This window comes from Glycine soja, chromosome 10 (genome assembly GCF_004193775.1).
Source record: "Glycine soja cultivar W05 chromosome 10, ASM419377v2, whole genome shotgun sequence".
In the NCBI taxonomy this organism is placed as follows: Eukaryota; Viridiplantae; Streptophyta; class Magnoliopsida; order Fabales; family Fabaceae; genus Glycine; species Glycine soja.
In genome coordinates this window covers 52,856,721-52,883,067 of record NC_041011.1, presented here as the reverse complement: position 1 = coordinate 52,883,067, position 26,347 = coordinate 52,856,721, and the positions used below count along the sequence as shown (strand labels likewise).

Below are 26,347 nucleotides of genomic sequence, written 5' to 3'. Positions count from 1 at the left end.
AAAAATTTGCTTCTTGAAAAAACATTTTTTTTAAAAAGCAAAAGTACTTTAAGCAAACATTAAAAAACACAACTGCTTATTTTATTTAGAAAAAACTTTTTTAATAAGTTTAAACAAATAAACGCAACATTACCATCGGTGGTGTTCGAAGTGACAATTTTTGTCAATCACGTTTTGCTGCCTAGAAAAGTGAAAAAATGCTTTGGAAAGCATGAAACGGAGTTTCTAACTGATTTCCAAAACACTAAAGCGTGAAACTAAGTAGTTTAACCTTGACAGAACTCTAATCAAGCTTGTTAATTATAAGGTACTACATTGACTTGGAAAATATAACTGAGGAAGGATTATAATCGATATTAGATCCGCCCAAGAGCCAATTATCACTTATCAGTACGATTGTTCTAGAATCAATTATTGAATGACCTTAATTGGACTGTGATGGTATACAACCTTTAGAAATCACGCTTGCTTCGTATGTTGCATGTTTGGTTGTCTAATAATTATTTATGTTCTGGAAGGAATGCAGTTCATGATTTCACCATTTTATTTAATTAAAGTTTTAAAAATAAATTTATATTGGACAAAAAAAAATTATAATTTTTGAGACATGTTCTCATCCAGTTTTAAAATAAAAAATTGATCCCGATCAGACCAAAAAATAACAGAAAGATGTAGATTTCCATCTCTAGTTTAAATTTTGGGCTACTACCGATAATTTCCCTGGACCTATCGAGTTAACGAAGCACTTAAGTTACTTGGAACATGAGACATTTGGAACAAGCATGCTAACCCAAAAAAGTGGCTAACAAAAATCGTAGTATCATTTTAACCAAATTTATGTTTATGCTTAGACTCGTAAATGATTGATGCTACAACAAGCCAAACTTATCACCAGCTTGCACTGAGGTCAAAACTGAAATGAGTGCAAAAAATCCTGATCCTATTAAAAGCTAAAAAAGTGACAACTTGCTAATTCAGCCTTTGCTTGCTCTTGCTTCTTCTCATCTTTGCCTTAAATCTTGATTTTGCCATCAGAGTCTGTACTGTATTTGCAAAGTTCCCAACAGCCATTAAGACCAACAGAACACCGCAAAATATTACCTGCCCGAAGAGCTTCTATCATTATAAAGGCTAAGGCTAATCTATGCAACAAAATATTACTGGATTTATTTTCTTCTGTTCCAATCAATCAATTGGTGTACAAAGTGAAGTAAAGTAGCAAGGATAAACAAACTAGTACCTGCCACTCAGAAACAACCCCAACAACTGCAGTCCTGAGCAACAACAGCCCAACATATGCCTCAAATCCCTGAACCAAGAAAGGAGTACAAATATAATTGAAGAATGCCAAACATCTGCTATGTCAGGTCAATGATTTCCAGAATGTGAATAAAACCCAATTTCAGTTTTAAAGCAAATTAACACAAGACTTGCTTCTCAACTAATCATCTGTCACTCACACAACACAACATAAATCACGAACATTATAGGAACATGAATATCACATGAGAATAAAAGACCGGCTCATAGTCACACATATAACTTAAGTGACATATAACAGCCATGTTACCTGCAATGTGAAAAGTATAGGACACAACAGCCACAGTTGGCCATCCACACCAGCTGTTTCCCCCCACACAACATCCATCCTCTTAGCCTAAAATACAGAAAAACATGGATCAAATATTATATATTTTCAGTCCAGCTCTGAAAGATTTAACTATAAATGTTATAAGGAAAAAGAAAAGTTTAATCATGATTGAAAAGGATGATAGAATGTTTGTGAGGGTGGGTAAAATATAACTAAAATAGAAAAGGAAAAAGAAAGTAAAAGTAAACTATTTATTAGTGTAACCTTTCCCAATGCAATACGAGTATAAAGTCTTTGGCGTTGATATCTATTTTGCAAAAGCATTGCAACTCCTTGCATCATAGCCCACTGTAGAAAAAGTTGTACACCTCTCTGCATGCATTATTGAGACAAACAATAGTTACACAAAATAATTAAACAAAAAGGAAGAAAAAACTGTATGCGCAGGGCTAGGAAACTAACCTGCTTTTTTGCACAGTCTGGTTGTCCTTTAATCTCCCAAGTGAGACTCACGAGGGCCATCACCATAGCACAATAGTGATGATATATCCACCTGTAACCATATAATAAGTTTATTTGCCAAAAGATTTCCCAATATGCAATGTAAGGATGACAATATTAACACGCAAACCGAATAAAATTTCTGTCCTCCCCTTCTTGGAATTTAATAGAATACAGGACAAAGGGGCATCAATTATACTTCGTCTTTTTAGATGAGAAGAGATGAGAAATTAGACAGATTGGCATCGGTTATGATTCCCTTTTTAGATGAGAAAGGAAATTACCAAGAAACGGAAAATATCCTCTTTACAGAAAGTGCCAAGGAAAAAATTACAAGCTTTAAAGAGTTAACTAATTGCTTTGAAAAAAAAAATAACCATGAGCTGAAGCCTATAACTAAGCTGAGAAAAGCCTGTCCTACAAAATATGAGAGAATAAACCACAGCAAATCAGGCATTTGACGGCATTCAACAGAACCAAACATCAACCAAATCAACACAGTTCTGAAACACCATATTCTGCTCACCAACAAAATCTCAAAATGCAGCTTGAGAAAAATGAATGACCTTTAAGTTAGGTGGACATATGACATATCCAACACTACAAATAGTCCAAACCATTAACTCTACTACTGCCAAGCTACCTGACAATGCAAAAAATATATATTCCTATTCATATGAAAGCTTTTATAGTATACTAATATAAAACTATTCATGTATCTTCATCTAATAGCTTAAGCTTTGGGAATAGTTGGTTCGGGCCATAAAAAGCATGTCCATCTTGCAAGGTAAGCACATGATGAAAATATGGGAAAAGACCCAAAAAAAGAACTCCCAACCAAAATTCTCTCAGAAATGAAATGGAACCATAGTACCTTCCAAAGAAAGTAAAGAAAAGAAAGAGGGCAGAGAAACAAATTTCCAAGAACTCAATTTAATAGCAGAAACCCAAAATTTAACATCCACAGCCATGCTAATGAAACCATATTTGCTCTTGATCAACTACCTTGCCACTAGGCCAATATTTATGAACACTATTCCTAAAGCCTAATCCTCCGCCTATCATAGGCTTATGCATTACACACACAACCCAACTAATTAAATAATGCTTCCTACTATCCTACATAGCACAGTCAAGTTGTAGAGTATGAAGGTTTGAATGATCAATAAAAAGTCATACAAGTTTCACTCACGTCATTAAAGAACAAGCAACAAGCATAGAACCAGGAACCCAATACCCATTAACTATGATCCATTCAAACATCAAGTTTAATGACTATACCAGGGACGAATATCACTTCCATTGACTCTCAATATGTTCTCTCGCAATGCCAAACCGGTGTAAAGGAATAGCAGCCACGCCTGATGATGACAAATGATAATACTCAATGATAGATTGCTGACAAATATTTTACCATGCAAGCAAATAAATACTAACATCACATAAAACGAGAGGGGTTTAAAAGAAAATACCTGGTACATCTGAACAGGAAAAGTTGGCAAGCATCCTGACCAAATCCACGATCTTAGAATAAGCAGAGTTGCTGGAAAAAGCAGGAATAGCAGGGCAGTTCTATCCTGAACAAAAGAAGGGACATCTCTGTAAATGTTTCACAAACTTTTTCTGCATGGCAGCATGTGCACATGTGCAGAGCATGGTAGTAAATGGCGAGATTTCAATGTGCAGAGCATCAAGTCATGTTTGAGCTATTGTGGTGATGCAACATTTACTGTTGATTTTGTGAATTTCACTCCCTACCCCTACCCTGATTAAGGTTGTGCTTTTCCTGCTGATTTGAGCTTCACCATTTTCGAGCAAATCACTAGCTCATCCAACCTCTGTTCTCAAGGTTTTTGTAGGGTTTGAGTGTTTCTCATCAAGATTTCCTCTGTTATGTTTTTTTTTTACTTTCCTCCTTGTATTTATAGCTTGCTTCACAGCCGCCACCTTAGAGTTAAACTTATTAAGAATTTGATGCTGTAACCTTGTGTTCCTGAACTTTTGTTGTTATTTATGGTAATTTTGTCTGGACTACATAAATGCGAATTTTGATAATTAAAGATGAATACTTCTTTAGTTTTGGGTAATGTTTTGTTTTTGAGAATTTATATGATAGTGGTACAAATTATTTATCCTGAATACATAATCTTTTGTGCGGCACCCATCAAGGCATCAACCTATTTGCTATGCTGCTATAGTAGTTTTGGGGAAGGCTGTCTAGGATTAACAACTACCGTGTGGGATTACTCGCTTTCATGTCAACCACGTTATGTTCATGCAACACCTTTTCTTTTTTTATAATAGGCATTTTAATAAGCACAAAGTCTGCAAGTATAAACATGAAAGAATTGTAAACGAAAATAGGAAACCAATCAAACATTCAATTTCTCAGAAGCATAAGACAAGTGGTAGTCTTCCAAAATCAAGGAGCTGCGTGTTGTGATGGCAAAACAAGGAACCAGAGGTGGGAAAAGGCAGCACTCAAGATGAAAACGATAGGAAAGATATACCCATCACTATTTCATCAAAATGAAAATAAAATAATTAACAAAAGCATAAAACAGGTAAAAGAGTGGTCTAAAAGTGCAAACAACTTTTGCAACAAACATGGAATTGTGTGAAGCAAGAAGAGAAATGGCAAGAATTAGGTTGAATTAACGAGAATGTTGAGAAATCTATAAATATATACCCTGTAACTGTTGTATTCCTCTTTGACCTTGAGTTGAACATCCTTCCTGGAGGCACGAACATTGATAGGACCAAGAAACATCCTCAAAAAGCTACCTAAAGCGATTGAATCGATATCATGTAATTGAAAAGCAAGGAGATTATGAGATGTGAAGAAAAGTAACCTTGTGCATGGCCAGGGAGGAGCGAAGAGGCGTCACCGTCAACGATGATGCATCTCGCTCTCTGCAAATCTTCATCTAACTGCAACCAAACCAAACATGAGATCGGTGGATTCAGTAAAGGAGTAATTGAAATTGAAGAATTAAAGAGAGGCTAATCATTAACCTACCTTAACGGCTAAGGAGGGAGGGATTTGTTTGGTGGAGACAAGAGAATCGAGAGAGGAACGTAGCGAATGGATTCTGGAATCGACGGCACGGACACGTTGGCGGAGAGGTTCTTCATCGCTGGAAGCCTTTGAGATGTGAGAGGAAACGGCGTCTTGAACCTCCTTGGCTTCTTCGATCACGCTCGCCACCGATTCCTCAATGGATGAACATTCTTCCATTGCCGATACTCACACACGCAACAACTCTTACTTACGTTTCCCCCTTTTTATTTCTTAACAAATCATTAAGACTAAAGTGGACCCATTCATTAAATTAAACCATTCTCGTCACACTCTCTTGTTTCTTTTGTTTTTTTCTTCTTAAATAAACAAAGAACATTGCATCCCCATTGTAAAAACAAAAACCCCTGTCACTGCAAAATACCAGTAGAGATCAAACTCAAATTTTCTTTAATCGTATTCTTTTTTTTATTGATAAGATTGCATTTACGCTACAATAATTCGCCCTTTGACATGCAAGCATTAACTTTAACACTTGCCAATGGAGCAAGACGCGCGTGCAGCTTTCAAGTGATTTCGTTTTGTCTTGGGATGTAAATACAATAAATCATATAATTATAATTCATTTAAGAGTATTTTTGTTATGACAAAATTAAATCATCTTTACTAGCTTACTTTTTTTTAAAAAAAAATTCTAATCTGTGAAAAATTATCAATTGGGATAGATCTATATGCTTGTATAATTATAAGATAATTAATTCAAGAGTAAATTATACTCTTTTGTAACTTTAAATTATATTTTTTCTGTTTTTATGTTAAGGGACCAATTACATAGATAAACTTTAATACTTACTGTTTTCTATAAAAAAAATATTCATAGGTAGAAAGTAAAAAGAAATAACTCAATAGGATCGGCCCGGGGTAAATACATAACAACTTAAATTTGATCTCCATTACCATTGCACAACAACAATATGCTAAAATTGAATTTTTCTTGTGACACTTGTACAAAATTTTATTTCTTAAAGTGTAAGTCATGGTCTGGTTGCTTTCAAAAAGTCAGGTTCAAATAAACATTGTTAAGTCTAGATTTGAGTTGTGCTGTAAAATTTATCCCATTACACAAATTGTTTTTTTTTTGTTTCTTTTTTTCATACGTTTTTTTTAATACTATTGGTAGATAGTTTAGTGACTTAAGTTGTTTAAACAGGTCCATCAAGACTTAAATCTAAGATATGTGAAAAGATAAAATTTATTTCAATGATCTCCACATTTTGAAAAGAATTAAGGAGTGCTTAGAAAAGCTTATTTGAACTTATTAAGTTAGTTTATGACTCTCACCATTTTTTTCAGCTTATTTCAATAAACTTCCTAGCATATCTTTTCGAAATAAGCTCTCTTTAACTTATTTTAATAATTTTTTTAGTCTTTGATTATTTACTAGAAAATAACGTTTGATGCATACCATGTCGTGGGCAACTAAAATAAAGGAGAAGAATAACTCGTGGGCAACGTGGGTCGATGCACCATGTCGTTAAAAAACTAGGCAAACTATATTTTCCGCATTACATATTTGTGTGGGTTTCTCAAGTGTGAGATAAATGTCCTTGAGTATGTCTCACTAAATTTGGGTGTATATTGTATCATCATTCATCCAACTACTGCCAAGTGCCAACCTCCGGGCAATCAAATACAGTACAACGTTTAAAGAGAATTATGCTATGCCTGTTGAAAAGTTCTTTCAGGACAGGTTTGGTGCTGGTAGGAAGCACACCAACATCTAGAATAGTGCATACTAAAGACTGCTATTATGAAGAAATGATGAGGGAATTTGGCAGTTGGGAATGATTAAATCACCACTTAATGCACTCAATGATGGACATGGACTAGTTTTTCAATGCATATAAATATAAATATAATACTGCTTTTATCCAAGGAAATCATACTCAGCTCAGGCATGCATCACATTAAGAATAAGCATCCAACAAAGTTTATAGATTAATTCCTTGTAAAATAATGCATATTTAAACCCTTGTTTACCATGTTTTTAGGCAAGGCTTACTTTAAAAAAATTTACATGATTCACCCAGGCATAGTCCTGACTCTTCTAAAACCATGCGGACATATTACTATCTTTACTCTTTTAAATAAGGAGACCCTTTATAGAATAAAATACAGTTACTGCCATTTATTGAAAAAACAACAACTATTAAAATCGTAATAATATTATTATAATGTTAAAATTCTTAAATGTTATTTTTTTTTCAAACAATTGTAACTAAATTATCTTTTAAATACATTTTCTCACTTTCGAGAAGCTCAATTAAAAAATAGTTATCGCCCTTAAAATTAAGAAATAATTTTAACAATTCTACAAGAGTCAAAACCCTTCCCAATGATTTTTTCCCCATACACATAAATCTTAAAATCAATTTAAATACAAAATCGCATGCTTAGAAGTTTCAAATCCCTTTCAATTGGATCGATATTCAGTATTGATAATCTCATAATTTAGTATACCATTTTTTTTGTAACACTATCAACTCTTAGCTTTCTAATGAACATTTAATACTTCTACGTTTCACCCTCTAAAATGCGGTCCTCATTTTATAGCTTATATAGCTCGCTCTACTTGATTCCGTGTTAAAATTAAATTGTTACAGCAGTATTTCTGCCTCCAATTTGAGATTTCAACACAAATGTACAGCCATCCACTTCCAAATTTTTGGATTTTGACAAATATTTCATTGATCCAACAAAATGGTGCCATGGCACCTTATTATAGCCACAAGTCGAAACCTTAAGATGTCTTTATTCTGGAACGGACAGGGACACTCCAATTATGAAGCACATTTATAATTTATAATTTCAAATAAAGGGCACCCAAGAAAATGAAAAGGGAAAGAATCCCTGTAGTCTGAATATTTAAAACGGACTTAAGTTACATTCTTTGCAAAGGCTACTTGGGTGAATCAATAAATTACAGGTTGCAAATATATTCCGGTCAAAATACAGGGACAACCCTTAATATGGAGAACTGCGAGAGGCAAGGATGCTGCTGCAACATTGTCTTCCTCTTCGTGGTTTAACACAAACAATTGTTACCAAAGAAGCGCCACACAATTCTCAAATCTTCAATGAAGAAATTGAAATTTTTTCAGCAGATTGAGATGATTCCTTGAAACCCGACATCTTGTTTAGTGCAGCAATATAGGCCTTGACACTGGAAACAACAACATCCATTCCCGCTCCAGTCCCACTATCAAAAGAATGAAATGTCATGTCCACGGACCAATTAGAAAGATCTAGATACACCAAAATAATCCATTTTAGAATTCACCATACCTAAATGTTCGAATAACAGTTTCTCCCGTTAAAGCATGGGTAGTAATAGTACTTGTTTCACTCTCCCCACGAATTACAACCCGGGTAGTGGCAATTGCATCAATGCCTTCTGTCACTGCATTCATCGAGTACTCAAGAAGTGTTACTTGCTCCTGCATAAAAATTAAGAGTACAAGATTCCTCCATCATACCAATAGTGATAAGAATTCCAGTATTATTCAATTAAAAGTACAAGGAAATCAGGAAACATCTAAATGTACAGTCTGCCATACGACAGCTCTGCCTTTTGTCCTATTTCTAGATTGAATCACCTGAAAACAATAGTTGGCTATGGTGACTAGAATTAAAGGTTTAGGGTTAGGGAAGAAGAACAGCTGGCAATAATAAACCAATAATATGGCCAATATGATGCAATGTATTAAAATTCCCTAACCTAAAAAGCAAAGATGAATATATGCAACTCAAACCTTCACAATCAGATCAACAGCCTTGTAAGCCGAATCCACTGGTCCTGTACCAATGGAACAGGCAACGTGTGTGCTACCATCACTACTCAAAAGTTTGACAGTTGCTGTAGAAAGGCCAAGAGTTCCACAAGTCACCTGCACCAGATAGATATTGATTAGATTATGTTTGTTCTATTATTGTCAAGCCATTATATCAAATTCCATAGAATATATCAATTTACCTGCAAATCACCAAGTTTCCAGACAGGCTCTGCTTGAAAAACTTCATCTGATACCAATGCTCTGAGGTCAGCATCAGTAACCCTCTGATATAAAACAAAAGCAAGTTAATCAGCATGCATCCATCAGATATAGAACCAATTATTTCCTCCCTGAACTTTGATTCCATACAGGAAAAGAGACACTGGTTTCATTTATTACTGGCAACATTAATTGTTTGATATCAAATGTTACACGTCAAAAGACACACCAACTTGTTGACTGAGCCAACACTAGCCAGATTTAATGACTTACATAGTACAACCAGTAACACTAGTTCTTAATTACCTTTTTTTGCTCAGCCACTGCTTTAAAACACCAAAATAAAGTCTGAACTTGGTCGTCATTAAGTTCATAACCAAGCTGAAAAAACAGAGAATAACTCATAAAACAGAAGAGAAATTCAATAAGCCTATTGTTTCAAGTCAAATATTCGTATATATACCTCTTCAAGTCGCTTTCTCAAAGCATGGCGACCACTGCAAAAATAGTAATAGATGTTTTCATTAGAAAGAGAAGATAAAAGAGCATACAAATGATTGCACAAGGTATCAGAGGAAAGAGCCATGTCTTCTGAAATCAGCAGAAAAGATACTCTAAATGACCTATTAATTATTACTTAATTAAGCTACATACAAGTTTCTGCAATTAGATACTAGATACCCTAAATGTCAGATAATACAAGTACTCTTAAAATGCTTTATAGATTAGACGTTACTGTAGCATTACCTTAACATACAGGTGACATCTAATACTATGTCGTCTAGTAATAAACTTCGGAATTCATGCATATTTGTAGTATATAACTCAATCCTCCACACTGCTGTCAAGTGTCAAAACTAAAACATTCCTGATAGTCAACCACCAGGCATGGAACAGATAAGATGAACAAGTAGGATGCTTCTGAGCATCAAAATAAAGCAGGCCAAGAATCATCATTATCCGCAGAGTTTCACCCTGCCAAAGTCAGACAACTTCTTGTACGCTCACTCAAATATAACTGGTATGCTTGTACCATGAGGACTTACATAGGTCCAGAAAGCTAGAGACATAAGTTTTCTCATGTTAAGATCAAGAGAACTCAATTTTATATTATCAGCAAGGCAACAATTTTCTGATCAACGTTTTGTAAGCCATGTTGTATATGACAATGAACACTTTCCAAATGTATGAATAAAATTATGTTCTCAATGTCAGTACATTATGAGACACTAAGGGCTTTCTATGTCTCTTCATGCATGTGGGCTGTTCTCTCTATACAACTATTTTTTCGACAGAGTATGAGGAACCTTCTCAAGTCTCAACAAGTGATAAAGAGTTTGATCAAGATGAAGAACATGGTGTAGTATTTTGAAACTCAGATCAACATCAAAGTTAACCAGGATTCCGTTATACGCGGGATTCTCAAAGCTCCAGTCATATAAAATTCAGTTCACATTTTTGTTTGGCAGTGAATATTCACATTAAGCCAACTTCAAGAGTAGCGATAAACAAAAAATGATTAAATAGCCAATATCATGCTTAAGAATCACTTAGTTGCAGCTATATAATAGGATAAACTAAACTATCGTTGCAACTTGTTTCATCATGTCATGCTGACAGCAAATATTGAGCATATAAACATTTTTTTATGACAGCATATAAACATAATACTTAGGAAATGATAAATTCTAAAGAATTTGAAAAGAACATAGAAATTAGCAGTTTGTACAAGATCCATGCAGAAATAAGTGTTCTAGAGAAAAGAAAATTACATACCTAAGCTTCCCCAGTACAATACCTGCTTCATTGGTTCTTTCAAGTCCGATGTCCTCAGGTGATATTATTTCATATGTACCTTTGTGTTTTAGCATTCCATCCTACAACAGTTTTTGAAGAAGAAAAAAGGCTGAAATCAAAGGACAGTTTTGATGAGGGCTTAAGGCTAAGTCACCAAAAAAATAAAAGGTATGATTTCAAGTAAGGAACTAGTGTTAAAAATATTTAATATGAAGAGGGAGAGAAACCACTAAAGTGGTTTTAGTCATCATAATATTTTGGTTAATTTTGGTTTGAATAACCACACCAAGTAATCATTCTTCCTTCATGTTATGTATCAATAGTAACTTTTTGGAATTCTCCCAAAAGTAAAATGCACAAGGACCTAAAACAGAACAAAAGAAAGGTGCTGCATCTAGGCACAAAAACAAATAGAATGAAGCTCGGCTGTATCTTATGTGAAGGAAATGAACAAATTAAATTTTTGTATGTAAAAGATTAAAGCTTAAAATGGAAGTTTGATTGAAGCTTAAAAAGATTGCTTAACATTTATCAAGCATATCTTTCTGTGTTGCAAAATCAAAATCAAACACAGAAATCATGTTCAAGCTACTCCTATGGGATAAGGATCCATGGAATGATCTAATTTAGATCAGGATGGTATAATCACAACAAAGAAGAAATCATTTTTTCTTAATTTAGGAAACCAAAAGATTCTAAGTAATTTAGCAATATGTATAAGATTCAAATGCAAGGCACAAACAAAAGAGGAGGAGGGGAGGGGTGGTGAAGCCCAGTGCATGAGGCTCCCATCACTGTGGGATTTGGAGAGGATTAGATGTACCCAACATTGCACAGATGAGCATAGATAGTGTTTTCACAAGTAGAAAACATCATCACGAAGTCAAAAGGCTGCAACCTAGTGCTAAGGCTCACTTTTTGTCCCATGATGCAACTAATTTTGATTTTTGACCAATATTCTAAGTAGCTTCTGCGAAGACATGTCATCTTATCAGTAATTTGGGCATACATGTTGGAGGCAAAGGTGCAGCTGTTGCTTATTGAAAACTCATTTCAGGCATATGCACGCAAATTATAAGCTTGAACATTATACAATGTTAAGTACCAAGGTCTAAGTCCTATTACATAGATATACAAGGATATATGTATTTTGACATAACCAACCTGATGTATGCCACTTTCATGGGCGAAGGCATTAGCTCCCACAAGAGCCTTGTGTGGCTGTACCTGCAAACCAGTGTACTCTTCGACCTATAGGAAAAGGTTATGATAAATGGAACGGCCACTAAAGGTCTTTAAAAGGGAGAAGAAATAACAGAAAGATCAGTTTCAGATATAAGACCATCTTGCTCGTCAGAAAGATGTGCTTTGTATCAATTCCAGTGTAGAGATTGCCATTGACATGTGCTCCGCATCTCAAGGCCATCACAACCTTAAAGAAAGAAAGAAGATTTCAAGCACAGAAACATCAAATAATCATGCTCCAATGAAATGTTACATGAACTAGGCTAGGCAACAGAAAATGGTCCCTCACCTCTTCTAGGGAGGCATTTCCAGCCCTTTCACCAATCCCATTAATCGTCACTTCCAGTTGCCTTGCACCGGCACGCGCACCCTAAAAGTATCCAAGAGCACACAAACTCAGAATTCACTCTCCCTGCCAACATGATTTAAGAAGTAAAACACAATTTTAACCATACCTCTATAGTGTTTGCAGTAGAAAGTCCAAGATCATTCTGGCAGTGGGTGGAAATAATAACATTTTCAATTCCAGGGGTATTAGCTTTAATATCAGCAATCAACTTTCCAAATTCACTGGGCATGGTTATACCAACAGTGTCAGGTATGTTGAGCGTGGTGGCGCCGGCCTTAATAACTTCTCCAAGAATTTCATAAAGAAACTCCCTATCCGACCTAGTAAGCAGCACAAACACAAAAAAAACAACCAACACTCAGTGTACAAAGTGACACCATTTTATTCATAAAACAATTTCACAGTGAAAGTGATAAATAGTAGTAGTAACCTTCCAGCATCTTCAGGACTGAACTCGACGTCATCGCAGCCCAAACTGCGAGCGAACTTGACCATATTGCGGGCAATGTCGACGACCTTGTCTTTGGACATTCTCAACTTGTACTCCATGTGAATGGGGCTGGTGGCGATGAAGGTATGAATCCTGGGCCTCTTGGCGTACTTAACGGCCTCCCAGGCGGTTCGAATGTCCTTCTCGTTGCAGCGGGAGAGGCCGCAGATGACGGGGACGTAGCCGTCGTTGTCCACGGCGTTGCCGACCGCTTGGGCGATCATTTTCACGGCCTCAAAGTCGTCCTTGGAGGCGGCGGGGAAGCCGGCCTCGATGATGTCAACGCCCAGCTTGGCGAGCTGCCGCGCCACGTCCAGCTTCTCCTTCGAGGTCATGGAGGCGCCCGGGGACTGCTCGCCGTCGCGGAGAGTCGTGTCGAAAATGCGGACATAGGAAGGGTCCGGAATGAGGTTGGGGATGTACGGAGGACGCCGCCGAGAAGAAGAAGGATGAGGAGGAGGAGGTTCCGATTGGGAGCAGGAAACGGCGAATCGGGATTTGGAGCGGAGAGAAGAGCGTAAGGTTTGAGAGAAGCGGAGAGTGAGGAATGTGTGGTTTTGGTTGGGGTGGTGAGAGGTGGAAGGGAAGAGGATAGGGTTGCGGATCACGGTGGCCATGGAAAAACCCTAAAGAGTATTCAAGTTGAATATTCACTGTGGTGGCGTCTCGGATATAAACTAACTCAACGGCGGCGCTGCTTTCAGATGGAGAGAGTGACGTGGATGGAACAAACTGCGCTTTTCTACACTCTTGCTTATTTTATTGCAAATAAAATGGAAAGATGATCAGGACAGGATCATTTGCAATTTTTTGTTTTCATTTTTTATTTTATATAATTCACGATTAATAATTATTTTATTTCTTGTCTTTAAATCACGTGTGTGTGAATTTTAAATGAAATTAATTAGTTCATTTATTAGAAATGTGGTTTAATCAAAATGTCAAAAATATATATATATATAAAAAAAAAGACAAGCAATATACTGATAAAACAAAAATAGGAGTGCCAGAATTGTTGGTATATGAATACCACTAATTGAGAGTTAAATTAATTGATTAGATGAGTGTGGGATTAGATTAATCAAGCAGTCATTTTTGAGGATTGAAAAGAGTGAAATGGATGAAATGTCAGCTTTATAAGTTCACTGTCAAAATACGTCATAAATGGAATCCTTGCCTAGGTTTGAACTGCATGCAGAGCATGAATTACTATATATCTCCAGCAGGTAATCAAACCTATAATATGTACATTAAGTAAATTTTAAATATGTATAATAGGCAAGTTTTTGACGGAGTCACAAATATATATATATTATCCATAAAAAATAAATATGGAACCAAAAAGTTACAATACTCACTATTCTAGTTAACCATATTTTAGGAAACATATTTTACAGAATTAATATATTTTAAAAACTAGTGTTAAACAGGAAAGTCCCGTTACGTGCCTTTTGCATTGTCATGAATCATGATAAATGAGGAGTCTCATCCCAAGTCAGTTCTCGAGTCTTGGAAGTCTGGTTACTTACCGCACAAGTCAAAGACGCCATGCCTGTAAGGGCTTAAGACGGATATATATATATATATATATATCACGATCACGTTGAAAGAAATTATAATATTATTTTGGTATATTTGAATAACACCGGCCACCAAGTAATTTGTTATTCTTCAATTCTTTCATGGTAAAATCACATGCATGTAAATAAGGCTTTTTTTTCTTTTAATTTATGAACCCAAAACTAAGATCGATTCTAAGTAATTAATTAGCAACATGTATAAGATTCACCCGCAACAATAATTAACCACTTGATAAGGGCCATACATAGTACCTGGCTGCCAACTTAGGATGCAATCTAGTAGGCATTGAAGTTTGTCTATGTGGCCGAATCTTCAAATACAACCAATCCCCAACCTTTATCTTGGAGATACCAAAGCTCTATTCAACACCTGGGTTCGCCCATCCGATTCAGTATGATATGCTGTACTCATCCTCAAGGTGGTACCTTGCCTCCTAAATAGCTCTTGCCAAAAATTACTCATAAAAACCGGGTCCCTGTCACTCACTATGGAGGCTGGAATTCCATGTAACCTCACTATCTCCCTTGTAAAGACATCAGCTACTGACCTTGCTGAATAAGGACGTTTGAGTAGTAAGAGAAAATGACCATATTTGCTCAATCTGTCCTCTACTACCAAAATAGTATCAAACCCTTTTGACTTGGGCAGCCCTACCACAAAATCCATACTTATATATTCCCAAATGGCATTTGGTATAGGTAAGGGTTGAAGTAATCCAACTCTCGATGATGTTTGGTACTTACTCCTTTGACAAATATGGCATTGGAAGACATTACATACTACACGTGATAACTATTTGAAATATCAAATCAATATATTTCACGGACCCCATACCATATCCATAGTAGTTTATGCATGGCACAGTAAAAGGATGGATAAAAAGAGTCTAAATGTAACATTACTCACATCTATATCATCATCACTGAATTGAAGCAATTCCTTGTCATGCTCTTTCAAGAACTCATAAAATTCTGGGTCCTGAAATGGAAAAACTGTTAATAGCATCACCAATAGAATGTAGCCAAAACCATCTAGTTCCAATTTCACAAATGCAAACATTTGTACCAGTGAGTTACTTTATCAAAACCTAAATTGAAACCTTTCATTGTCTTTGTCTTCCCTGCCACTCAATGTCTAATTTCTCTAATAAAACTTACAGCACTTGCATGCTTTCTCGAGACAATGGATGCAAAACTACAAAACTTATTCAGTTAAACTATAGAGAACTTTTCAAATAAGAACAAGCAGCATGATGGACCTTAATCCTAATTCAAAGAACCATATGAAGGTAGATAAAGTTAAACCATATATTTAATAATGGTAAAAAGTCCTAAGAAACAGCAACGCAACAAGCCCAACCTTCTCCTGAAGTTTGTGTAATTGGTCCTTATGCTCTCGTGCTCCACTCCCAGACATGGATTTTTTGGCTGCTCCTTCGTCTAACACTGTTCTCTCCATCCAAATTCCTCTCTGATGGACCCACGAAAAAATCACCAGAGAAAATAAACAATTGACATAATTTAAAAAATAAAAAATTGAAAAGGGGAAAAAAGAATTTCACAGAACCTGTATCATTTTCTGCGTCCATGTTGGCTGAATCAAAAACCTGTTTAGACATTTAGGGGTCAGAGATGAAAATAATAACAAAGAAGAAGAGTAATGCATGGAAGAATTGAAGGTTGAAAGAGAAAAGTAAAAGTTGAGAAAGTGATATCAAGAAAGAGGTGAACTAAAAACCTATTCGACGCCGGTGGTGGTGGTGATGACGGGTATGGTTGCAGCTTCGACAGCGGGACAGAGAAGAAAAGTAAATTTCCCCGCCACATTCTGCTCTGCCCGTTTGTCAAAGTTTATAACGAGCTCTTTCTTCTTTTTCTTCTTTGTCTTAAGGCAAATTTTTAATCGCTTGAATTCTAGTCTCTCCTACTTAAATACATGTGTTTTAATTAAGCTGTGTGTAAGACTTTGTTGTTGTGTTATCAATTTATAATCTATTATATAATCACATAATTTCTATTTGATTCTTATTATAAAATTTTCTTAGACTAGAGTTAAAAGACACTTATAATCGATTCAGGAGAAAAAATAATGTGTTTTATACAAATATTAATTTATAATTTATAATTTTTATATTATTATAATAAATAAATTACATAAATTTTTCTTATATTTGAAACTTATTACACGTGTTTTTGTGACTTAAAATATTTTTTTTTTGTCTTCCTAAACTATCACACTTACCAATGGTATTAAATTTTGAACAAAATATCCATAACACTCTTGTCACTTAATACCACTCTCAGAAACCATTATCAATAACCCTTCCTTCCAAATCTACAACAACACCAGCCTCAACATCCACAGCGGCCATGTTATCTCTGTTGCACTCTCAATATCCCTACCATGAACGAGCTCCACTTCACCATGCCCATCATTGGTGTCATTCTCAACAACATCTACACCTATACCATCTTCGTCATCCTCAGTCACATCGTCTTCATCGATTACTAAATAGAGAGATATGGGTGCTACTCGGGAAGCATTAAATCGTGCAAATCTTGGTAGTTATGAGGTAGCTCCGTCTACCACATGGAATTTGCAAAGGCGGCAGTGCGAAACGTATGATCAGGCGTCGCAAAACACATAGTTTATGTGCACGAGAGAGTCGTTGCTTCCTAGGTTCAATAGGGATGCCCAATTCCTCTTAATTCACCCCTTCTTCCATTTCATCCAAGTCACATTGAGGAGCAAAAGAACAAGAATGAACGAAAAAAATTGAGTGCGAAATTAATTGAATTGAAGTGAAGTGACAGGAAAATTACTTAAAGTTTTTTTTTTTTTTTTGCTTCTTAGTTACGGGAAGAATTGTATGAGTGAATAATGATAGCTCTTCATTTTTCTTTTTCTTTGTCTCGTGAGGAATTTTCCAAGAAAGTGAAATTTGGTCAATATTGGAATGTTTACTTGGTTTTTTCAATTTGTTGGGAAATACCCAAGTCCCACATCGACTGCCTCACTTCTTAAAGTGTAACTTATATATCTATTGAACAAATTTACTTAATGTCAATTGGTTTTAAGATGAAATTTGTTTGGGGTTTCAAGTGCATTTTGGTTTCAAAATATACTAAACTAAAGATTTCATTTTTCCATTCAATGTTTTGTTTGGATTTGGGTTGTTTATTATGTGCATTAAAAATGTGTCTTTGAAGTTGTCTTTGAAATATTCTTGGTGTTCTTCGTGAACTTACTCTTCAAAGTAAGAATATCAAAGTAAGTTCATGAAAAAAATAATGGTATTTTGGATAAAAAAAATTCATTAAAGAGAAATGTTTGTATAAGGGTATAAGAATAAGTGAATGTGAGATAATAAGTTGTAAACACAAGGAGAAAGAGTATAGTTTGTTCTTTTATAATTTTTATGTATTTAATTATTATATTTTGATTAATAAAAATTATATTATTATTATGCTAATATTTAAGATAACATTTAATTTGTTTTTATTTTTATTATCATTATAACACACACACATATGTACATATATATATATATAATAAAATCATGATAATAATTTTTTATACCATAATTATAAAAAATGAATTTTAACAAATTAATATTTTTCCTATGGCTTTACGCCATTGAGAATTTAGTTTGTTGGGAACTAATATCTTGACATGTTTTTTTGGCCTTCTGTTTTTTTTTTTTTGCTTTTTTTATTTTAGTTTTTATGTTTAAAATTTTTCATTCTAATTCTTTTATATTTGTGAATTGGCTCAAAATATTCCTTTAGTCACTTTAATATTAAAGTTTTTAGTGTTTTATATTTTTAAAAATTAATTTAATATAATAACGATTAAAAATTGTTATAATATTTTTTATTAATTTTCTTAAAATTGCAATTCTTCTTGTGGGATTATAATAATATTTACTAGTAATAATATTAATATATCTATATTCTACATAAATATTTATAAAATAATAATATTAATATACTATTAAAAAATAACATTATGGGAGATATGAATTGAGTTAGCAAAAAAAGAATTATATCAAATTGGCACCAAAAAGTGATAATATAAAATTTTCAAACTTGAAAAGCAAGTGTTGGTAATATATTCAGATAATATAAAATAAAATGAAAATTTAATTTTGTGGGAAATATGCTTAGTGATTCTTATTTGACAATAATGTTTTAACTTTAAATTTGAAAGTTTTGCATTAAAGGGCACCGTGCACTAAAAAGAAACATTTTTACTATTATTATTTTCTTTCTTAAAGCACTAAATTCAAAAAAAAAAAAAAAACTTGTATAACAAGTTGCTTTTATTCCACTTATGAAAAATTTGACCGTAGAAGTCAAGGTGAATATGAATACATAAAGTCTTCGACAATTAAAAAAAAAATCTTAATGATACAAGAACCAACATTCGGCTTTATTTAATAAATCTTAGATGCAAAACATATATTCCTTTTATTTTGGTGTATGTGTCGAGAACATTGTTTAAGCCTTCCACGATATCCTTATCTAATTAAAGCCATGAGAAAGAACCCTGCATACAATAGCTGCAAAAAGACACAATAAATCAATACATAATTATTATATTCAACTTTGTATCAACAAAGACAAAGAATTTAGTGCAAATAATTTGAAAACAAATAATATACAAATAAGCAGGCAATAATTAACGTCTCAATATGTTTTGCACTTTTCACAAGAAAATGAAATCACATCGAAATATGATTAAGTGCATAATCTCAATCACAGAAATTCATGTTCACAAAAAACAACTTTAATTTAGCTAATTTACTCCTGTGTTTTGCAACTCAATTAGAAGTCTGAAGACAATAGAAATCGTCACACAACTTTATTTCTTAAAAGAGAAAGAGTATTTGGATAGCTATTTCTCTTAAATATAAATCTTGATATTAACCTCCTTAGATGACAAACAATCTTTAAGAGTATTACCTTCCAGATGAACATATAGAAAGATCCAGTGGAAGCTTTGTCGCTCAAATCTACGGACTTGGCTTGGTACCAGAGAATTGAAGCAAGAACAGCATTTCCCATACCCTAAAACAGTGGCACCACATAAGTTTCAACCTTTGTTGAAAAGTTTACACAAGTTTATATTCTCATATATCCATATGTAAAATGTACGCTTTATTTAAAGATCATTTTTTACCCTTTAATTTGACTACTGATAAGATCATTTTTTTAAAACGGAATACTTATGATAATAAAATTATATCAATATTGATGTGAAAAATGTATCACCGAAGATAAAAACACTAATTTATATTATATTGATAATTAATAATAGACCCATAATCCTAATTACTAAGGTCAGAAAATCAATCCTAAGGGATAATATAAGTCACTATAAATTACTTAAGTTACAACTAAAAAATTATAAGAATTTTGTAATATATTCTAACACTTGCTAATCAAAATCACACCATGTTGTTCAAAACAAATAACTTCTTAAAGGGAAAAAAGACACAGCACACCTATAATTGTAACTATACATATAATAAACAACATATTACCGTGAAAATTTTAGTCCAAAAGTGTGAGCATGATGCTCCGGCCAGGATACCAACTCCGAAAGCCATTTCAAAAAAGGAAACGCAAATCCAAAATGCCTGGAAAAAAAATAGTTAATAACAACTAAGGGATATACAATATGCCACAACCAATTTTGCTGAGATGTTTGATTTGAAAAACATACCCGTTTCTGACCTAGACGTACTGCAAAAGAATCAATGCCGTGCTCTTTATCTCCTTCAACGTCAGGTATATCCTATATAAATCCAATAAAAGGTTTTACATTATATATACATGTTGAATGGAAAACTTTGATGGTGGAAAGAAGAAAGGTGTGTTTTGCGAAACTATAGGCTAGCTTTTACCTTGGACAATGCCAAACCCAAGGAGTAGAAGGTCATGAATGCAACAAGAAAACCCAATGATCTTGGAAAGCCAATTGGCCTCTTCAACACAACGGTCTGGACAACGTTACATGTGTTAGCAATAAAAAAAATACCTAGCTTCCTTTCATCTTTCTTACATGTGGAAGGTACTAAGAGAATATAAAACTTCTAGGACTACATGCATGGCGATAATATATTAATAACATGGAAGAAGATCTTAGGTGGTAGCTTGTAACTTATATATATAAAAGTTTGTAGCTTATTGATAATTAGTTAGTTTCAGGCTATTTATTATTCAAGTGAGATAGCCATAGTTGACAAAGTTAGCTTTCAATATAAATGTACATATTATACTAAAGCAATTAAAATGAGGCTTATTTTTTTCTTTACATATCTAGTTTTTCTTCAACTTTCTTATTCACATCTCATAATTAATTAAGTTCTAATAAATGAATTAAATAAATAATCATGAACTCAACAAAACCAACCCTAACAACCTGGGATAAAAATTTGATATTATTGTTATGTGCATATAAGTTAATTCATGCTCGTCCATAACTTACGTTTATAAAAAACACAATTAATTAGCTATAGAACAACCTGCATGTGATGGAAATATGAAATTGGCAATGCAAGAGCCCAAGTAGAAATCATGCACATTGCTGCGACAAATGGGTATCTCTTCCATCTCAGTAGGGGCACCTGAAAATTTTCAAAACATCGAAACACCCTTAAATGAAATATTTTGACATTAGTTTCTATTAGCGTGTTTGTTAGAAATATCTTCGTTCAATAGCTTAATTTGTACTTGAGATGAATTTTAATGAGGGAATGTATTTTTTCAAATGGATTTTAAATGTTTTGGCATAAAATATATACTTTGGATTTCAAATCAAGGATGTTTGAAAATATAAAGCATTTTAGAAGACAAATTTTAACTAAAGGATTTGAATTTTCACTCTTTTGGAGGATATTTTAAAAATGTTTGCTCTTGAGAATCAACTTCTAGGAAATAATTTAATTCTCAACCTATCTTATTTTGTAATATAATTTTTAAAAATATTTTTTTATAAAAAATAAACTATTTTGAAGAAGTCATAAATTAATATATAAGAAGTTATTTTAAAACTTTTTATTAAATTTAAAAATCAAATATGAAAAAAATTATCTTGGATTGATTTTGATCCATAAGAGTTCACTATAATTTTTATTTAAAAAAAAAAACTTATTTTTTAATTCATCTTCCTAATCTAGCTACTATTATGGATATACTATTAACAGTCTTATACTCACGTCTTAACTATTGTAAAGGAAAAAAAAAAAGTCTATATGCAAATGAAAAAAACTCACATCGATTGAATAAGCCGTCCACGATGAAGCGATTACTACAAGATTACAAATCAATGGCCAAGAGCCGGTAATCCAAGTAAATCCAAAACTCTGAAGAAAAATAAAAATAAAACAATAAGTCCCCTCATACTCTGTTAACGAAGTTCATGTTAAAAAAAACATTGTAGAAAAGGAAAATTCTTAAAGGCACCAGAGCTAAAAATGCTGCAGAAATAATGACACCGGTTTTAAAGGAAAATTGTCCAGATGCCATTGGAAGATGTGGTTTGTTTATCTGCAAAAAACATGTAACATAAATTAGAAATAAGACAAATCATACGGTACTTTTCCACCCCAAAAGTTTGTTAAGCTATAAAAAGTTGCATGTTTTTTCGACCATATCAAGGGCTATAATAATTAGTCAGACTTCATCAACCAAAATACCACATGGAATTTGGTTATCATATTTTTAACGAAATAATACATAAGCCCAAAAGATATAAAGAAAAGCAATTTATTATTCATTTAGATTATTTATTTCTAATAGTAAGTCTCATACCTTGTCTATTTCAAGGTCATACAGTTGATTCACACCACAAAGATAAATTTCAATAAACAATTGAGGCAGCACACCCTGAAACATTTTTAAAACTCAATGTTAATGAATTTTAAAGATAACCTACAATTAGCTATTTAAAGGAAAATAACACATTTAGAGTCTCACCTGTAACACGCCAATTAAAAATGATAAAGATATATCTGATAATTTTTCCACCGCGAGAAGAGATGAAGAAAATGCGCATAATGTCTGTCCAAAGACAAATAAAAATGGCCCATTTAAACATTAAAGATGTTATTATTATCCAAAAAAAGTGTTTGATACAAATGAATTGAATTAAGTATTGACTATAACATTTGGAGATTATTTATGAGAGTAATATAAAAGAAGTTTGACTTACTATGCCAATCATTGTGTATGGATAGGAAAACCAGTAGAAAGCAGACAATACATTTTTGACAGAGTCCAAAATGTTCTTAGGATTGGAAGCATGAGCTTCAAAACCAAGAGGTTGTTTAGAGATTGCCTTCACAACAAATTTTCTATTGCATTCTTGATATGTAGACCCTCCTCCGATGCATTTGTAATGATGATCCAAACTTGGTTGTTGGAACCTCAAAACATTATGTTCTATTTGAGTTTCCCTTTTGTGTCGTGAAGCTTTTGATATCCAAGAACCTAAAATACCAAATATTGGATGTAGTAATAGTAACCATGCACAACTAAAAAATATCAATTACAAACTAAAATAAGAGAATTCACCTTTATTTTATTTTATTAAAGAAAACATAAAAAAAAACGTTGATTTAAAAAAAGTTTTCAAAAATAGAGTAAGGTTCAAGAGTCATTTACACATAGAAAAATATATTAATAGTGTATGATGTTCTTTATAAAATGTCTCTAATTAATCACACAAGATCTAACAACTTTGGATGTATTTATTTTACCCACTTAATAAGAAAAATAAATTGAATTTGATTTTTTTTCTATTTTTTATTACATTATTTTGTATTTTGAAAAATATAGATAATTAAAAGAAAATTAGCTAGTTTTTTTTAGCTAAATGGAACAATTTTTTAAGAATTTCTTTTTGGCTTGATGGGTCTAATTTTTCTTTTATATATATATATATATATATATAGTTTTTATTTTTTAAGAGAGATGACAAAATGAACCAAGCTTGTCAAGGTAGTCCGTTGAATTGAACTGAAAAAATATTGACCCAAATAAAATTGTACCTATTTGGATTGACCCATTGGACTAGGTTGGACTCAAAAAACATGGGTTCGAATTCAGTCAGACTTATTTTGGTCCAATGTTTTTTAACTTTTATTTTTTCTTTTGAATTTATATAAATTCATACAAAAAAATAAAATGAGTTAATATGAATCAAGCTGATGGTCCTCAAGACCTAATTGAACTTTAAAATATAAGATCAACATAAAGTATGGGTAGGCTCGACCTAACCCATTTTTCACACTTGATCTGATGGATTGGGTTGGATTGGTCCGTTCATTTTGCTAGTCATTTAGACAAAAAAATAAAATGGACTAAAATGAATTAACATGACGGTCATTAAATCTAACTCGACTTTAAAAAATATGATCCACGTAGAGTATTGGTAGGCCATTAGGTCTAACCTAGTGGACACGGTTGGGTCAGTTCATCCATTTTGTCAACTCTAGTTATGAAAATACTATTGTTTGTATTTGAAAAAAATGATTTTTCTTTGAAAAGTTTATTTTTTAAAATGTTGACTTTTTTATTTTCATTGTCTTGCAAGTACTTATTGATAAGGGTGTTCATGGCTCATTTTGGTTCCATTTTTCATCAAAAAATCATTCAAATCAAACTTTAAAAAAACATATTATAAAAAAAAAGTGATATACATTGTATAAGCTTGGGATACATGCACTACAAAATATTATAAAACCTAAATTGTACATACATAACACTAAAATAATATAAGTGTTAGCATAAGTGTTATGATTTGATTCGATTTCAAAAACTATAAACCAAACCAAACCAAATCGATTTGAGGAAAAAAAATTATCCAAATAAATAAAAAGAAATCAGTTTGGTTTGATTTTTAATTTTTTAAGTGTTTTTTTATTTTTATTTTGGATCATTTTATTTTAAACACCCCTCCTTATTGAAAAACTCACAGCTTTAAAAGTGATTCCTTCTACTAATATATATTTCTGTGAGCAAGTGAACGAATGTAAAAGACTGAGATATTTAAGAAGTAATGATAACGGTCAAAATTAAAGGAACAGGAGTATATGTGATACATACTTGCAAAGTAAATATTCTTGGTGGTGTGTTTACTCCGCCAGAGATTTCCACCTACAATCACCAACATTAGTCAGTAAATACCCAAGCTATGGATGCATGATATCGAAGAAGAAAGTAGGACACATAGGTACCAGTTGTGACTGAATAAGGTTTAGGATGAGAAGATATAGCAAGCCCCCAATCCATGGAAACTGAACCAAGTAACAACACAAATTAAGCACTTTCTTTATAGAGGATGAGAGGAAGGAGTGATTGTAGAGACTAGACTCGATACAATATATGTGATGTGATTCATCTATGAATTTATACACCACCGCAAAATTGACTAGGACTCAACTTTCCTTAAAATAAACAATTCCTTTGTCTCGTCTGTGATGGCTGATCATGGGCGCACATGCATGTTCACGTATATATTAAACCACAATTCATGACGTATCTCATCTTTCTTCTTTATTATATGTTAAACCTCCGTTGCTTTTAGACTTATTTCATTTGGTTTGAATTAGATATATATTAAACCACCGTTGCTTTTAGACTTATTTCATTTGGTTTGAATTAGATATTTAGATTAATTCAGTGAGTCTTATTTAATGATCAAGTTTCATAAGATATTTTAATTAATTTCTAATTATTTTTATTATCTAAACAATTTATTTATTTATTTGATAAATATATTTTTTTAGTATTTTTTTAAAACTTTAGTTTCTAATTTTTAATTTTTTATATTTTTTTTCACTTTTATTTTTGATATATTTATTAATTTTTTTGTTATATTTTTTAAATAAATTATGGTATTATTTTTTTTAATTATTTAAACAGTTAATTTTATCAAACACTAAGTTATTTTTTTAACTTTCAATTGAGATAGTTTTGCTCGATGTAACCTTTGTAAAAAAAGTGCAGTAATTTTCATGTTTTAAGTATGATTCCAAATTTATTGTTTTGTCAATAGGTCATAACTATTAAGAATTGTCGAAGTCATTGAGGGCAAATGCTTCAACAAAATGAGACGAAAGTCCTCGGTGCATGGTAAAGAAAGAAATATTATAGACATAAGAGAATTTTGAAATTTTCAATGTTAGAAAGAAATACAAGAGAATAAAAATATATAGAAGAATTTAAAATTATTCTAATTGAAATAATGAATAACTGTCAGAAAAAGAAAATTCAACACTTCAGGTGCAACATTAAACATTTGAGTGAAATGAAATGTGAGGAGTATTCGGCGGCATGCAAATTGAGACTGCACGGACCCATATCCATTGATGCCACACATTGAAGTAGCCAATTTACGCTTGTGCTCTAAAAATACTAGTAAACTGTCTGAGATTAAAACTCAGATGAATGGAGATTAAAAAAAATAATTATTTGAATATGTTTTAATCCTGTAAAATAAGCGAGTTTTAATTCTATTCCTGTAAAAAAAATATTATTTTTAGTCTTTATAAAATAAGCAAAATTTATTTTTGGTTCCTATAATTTTTTATTTAATTTTCATCACTACAAAATATAAAATCAATAATTTTTTTTATAACTTAGATAACTAATATTTATTTTAGAAATCTAGAAAAAAAATATTAAAAAGTGTCATTTGCTTGACTCGGCAGTTC

At 32.8% G+C, this 26,347-nt stretch overlaps 4 protein-coding genes across 5 annotated transcripts; all 4 read right to left on the bottom strand.

Annotated features, from left to right (window-relative positions):
- Window positions 1-770: 770 nt before the first annotated feature.
- LOC114372530 (transmembrane protein 120 homolog) lies at window positions 771-5,604 on the bottom strand. Of its 2 annotated transcripts, none has more exons than XM_028330133.1 (10): window positions 5,112-5,352; window positions 4,945-5,023; window positions 4,782-4,876; window positions 3,565-3,669; window positions 3,374-3,453; window positions 2,054-2,144; window positions 1,856-1,963; window positions 1,571-1,657; window positions 1,241-1,309; window positions 771-1,101 (listed from the first exon to the last, which is right to left on the bottom strand). In XM_028330133.1, exons 1-10 carry the CDS (start codon window positions 5,328-5,330, stop codon window positions 970-972), a joined length of 1,065 nt encoding a protein of 354 aa, XP_028185934.1. In that variant the 5' UTR covers window positions 5,331-5,352; the 3' UTR covers window positions 771-969. The 2 variants fall into 2 exon arrangements, with proteins under 2 accessions (XP_028185934.1, XP_028185935.1); XM_028330134.1 differs by having other exon boundaries at window positions 1,011-1,142; window positions 5,112-5,604.
- Window positions 5,605-7,903: 2,299 nt separating this feature from the next.
- LOC114371065 (2-isopropylmalate synthase 2, chloroplastic-like) lies at window positions 7,904-13,795 on the bottom strand. Its single transcript, XM_028328469.1, has 12 exons — window positions 12,985-13,795; window positions 12,661-12,874; window positions 12,495-12,575; window positions 12,303-12,392; window positions 12,125-12,211; window positions 10,940-11,040; window positions 9,627-9,660; window positions 9,470-9,544; window positions 9,145-9,228; window positions 8,924-9,058; window positions 8,457-8,608; window positions 7,904-8,370 (listed from the first exon to the last, which is right to left on the bottom strand). Exons 1-12 carry the CDS (start codon window positions 13,659-13,661, stop codon window positions 8,238-8,240), a joined length of 1,863 nt encoding a protein of 620 aa, XP_028184270.1. The 5' UTR covers window positions 13,662-13,795; the 3' UTR covers window positions 7,904-8,237.
- Window positions 13,796-14,415: 620 nt separating this feature from the next.
- LOC114371066 (nucleolar complex protein 2 homolog) lies at window positions 14,416-16,495 on the bottom strand. Its single transcript, XM_028328470.1, has 4 exons — window positions 16,363-16,495; window positions 16,192-16,231; window positions 15,985-16,095; window positions 14,416-15,603 (listed from the first exon to the last, which is right to left on the bottom strand). Exons 1-4 carry the CDS (start codon window positions 16,449-16,451, stop codon window positions 15,475-15,477), a joined length of 369 nt encoding a protein of 122 aa, XP_028184271.1. The 5' UTR covers window positions 16,452-16,495; the 3' UTR covers window positions 14,416-15,474.
- A 2,421-nt stretch (window positions 16,496-18,916) lies between these two features.
- Window positions 18,917-25,033, bottom strand: LOC114370328 (glycinol 4-dimethylallyltransferase). Its single transcript, XM_028327638.1, has 13 exons — window positions 24,869-25,033; window positions 24,738-24,788; window positions 22,843-23,120; window positions 22,608-22,691; window positions 22,443-22,517; window positions 22,095-22,178; window positions 21,905-21,994; window positions 21,155-21,256; window positions 20,534-20,629; window positions 20,353-20,424; window positions 20,171-20,266; window positions 19,590-19,694; window positions 18,917-19,186 (listed from the first exon to the last, which is right to left on the bottom strand). Exons 1-13 carry the CDS (start codon window positions 24,921-24,923, stop codon window positions 19,145-19,147), a joined length of 1,230 nt encoding a protein of 409 aa, XP_028183439.1. The 5' UTR covers window positions 24,924-25,033; the 3' UTR covers window positions 18,917-19,144.
- Between the last annotated feature and the right edge of the window lie 1,314 nt (window positions 25,034-26,347).

Bases quoted from the DNA above. Each gene is read 5' to 3' on its own strand.
- LOC114371065 (XM_028328469.1), bottom strand. From the start codon at position 13,661: ATGGCCACCGTGATCCGCAACCCTATCCTCTTCCCTTCCACCTCTCAC. The intron at 11,041-12,124 runs GTTGGTTATGTC...AAACTGTTGTAG, and splicing joins ATGAAAGTGGCATACATCAG to GATGGAATGCTAAAACACAA. The intron at 9,545-9,626 runs GTATATATACGA...CTGTTTTTTCAG, and splicing joins TGAGAAAGCGACTTGAAGAG to CTTGGTTATGAACTTAATGA.
- LOC114370328 (XM_028327638.1), bottom strand. From the start codon at position 24,923: ATGGATTGGGGGCTTGCTATATCTTCTCATCCTAAACCTTATTCAGTC. The intron at 22,179-22,442 runs GTATGAGACTTA...TGTTTTTTGCAG, and splicing joins ATGACCTTGAAATAGACAAG to ATAAACAAACCACATCTTCC. The intron at 20,630-21,154 runs GTTGTTCTATAG...AACGTTGTCCAG, and splicing joins CATATTTCCATCACATGCAG to ACCGTTGTGTTGAAGAGGCC.
- LOC114371066 (XM_028328470.1), bottom strand. From the start codon at position 16,451: ATGTGGCGGGGAAATTTACTTTTCTTCTCTGTCCCGCTGTCGAAGCTG. The intron at 16,232-16,362 runs GTTTTTAGTTCA...ATGTCTAAACAG, and splicing joins CCACCACCGGCGTCGAATAG to GTTTTTGATTCAGCCAACAT. The intron at 15,604-15,984 runs GTTGGGCTTGTT...TTTCCATTTCAG, and splicing joins TACACAAACTTCAGGAGAAG to GACCCAGAATTTTATGAGTT.
- LOC114372530 (XM_028330133.1), bottom strand. From the start codon at position 5,330: ATGGAAGAATGTTCATCCATTGAGGAATCGGTGGCGAGCGTGATCGAA. The intron at 4,877-4,944 runs GTTACTTTTCTT...CAATCGCTTTAG, and splicing joins CCTCCCTGGCCATGCACAAG to GTAGCTTTTTGAGGATGTTT. The intron at 3,670-4,781 runs GTATATATTTAT...TCTTTTGTTCAG, and splicing joins AGGAATACAACAGTTACAGG to GATAGAACTGCCCTGCTATT.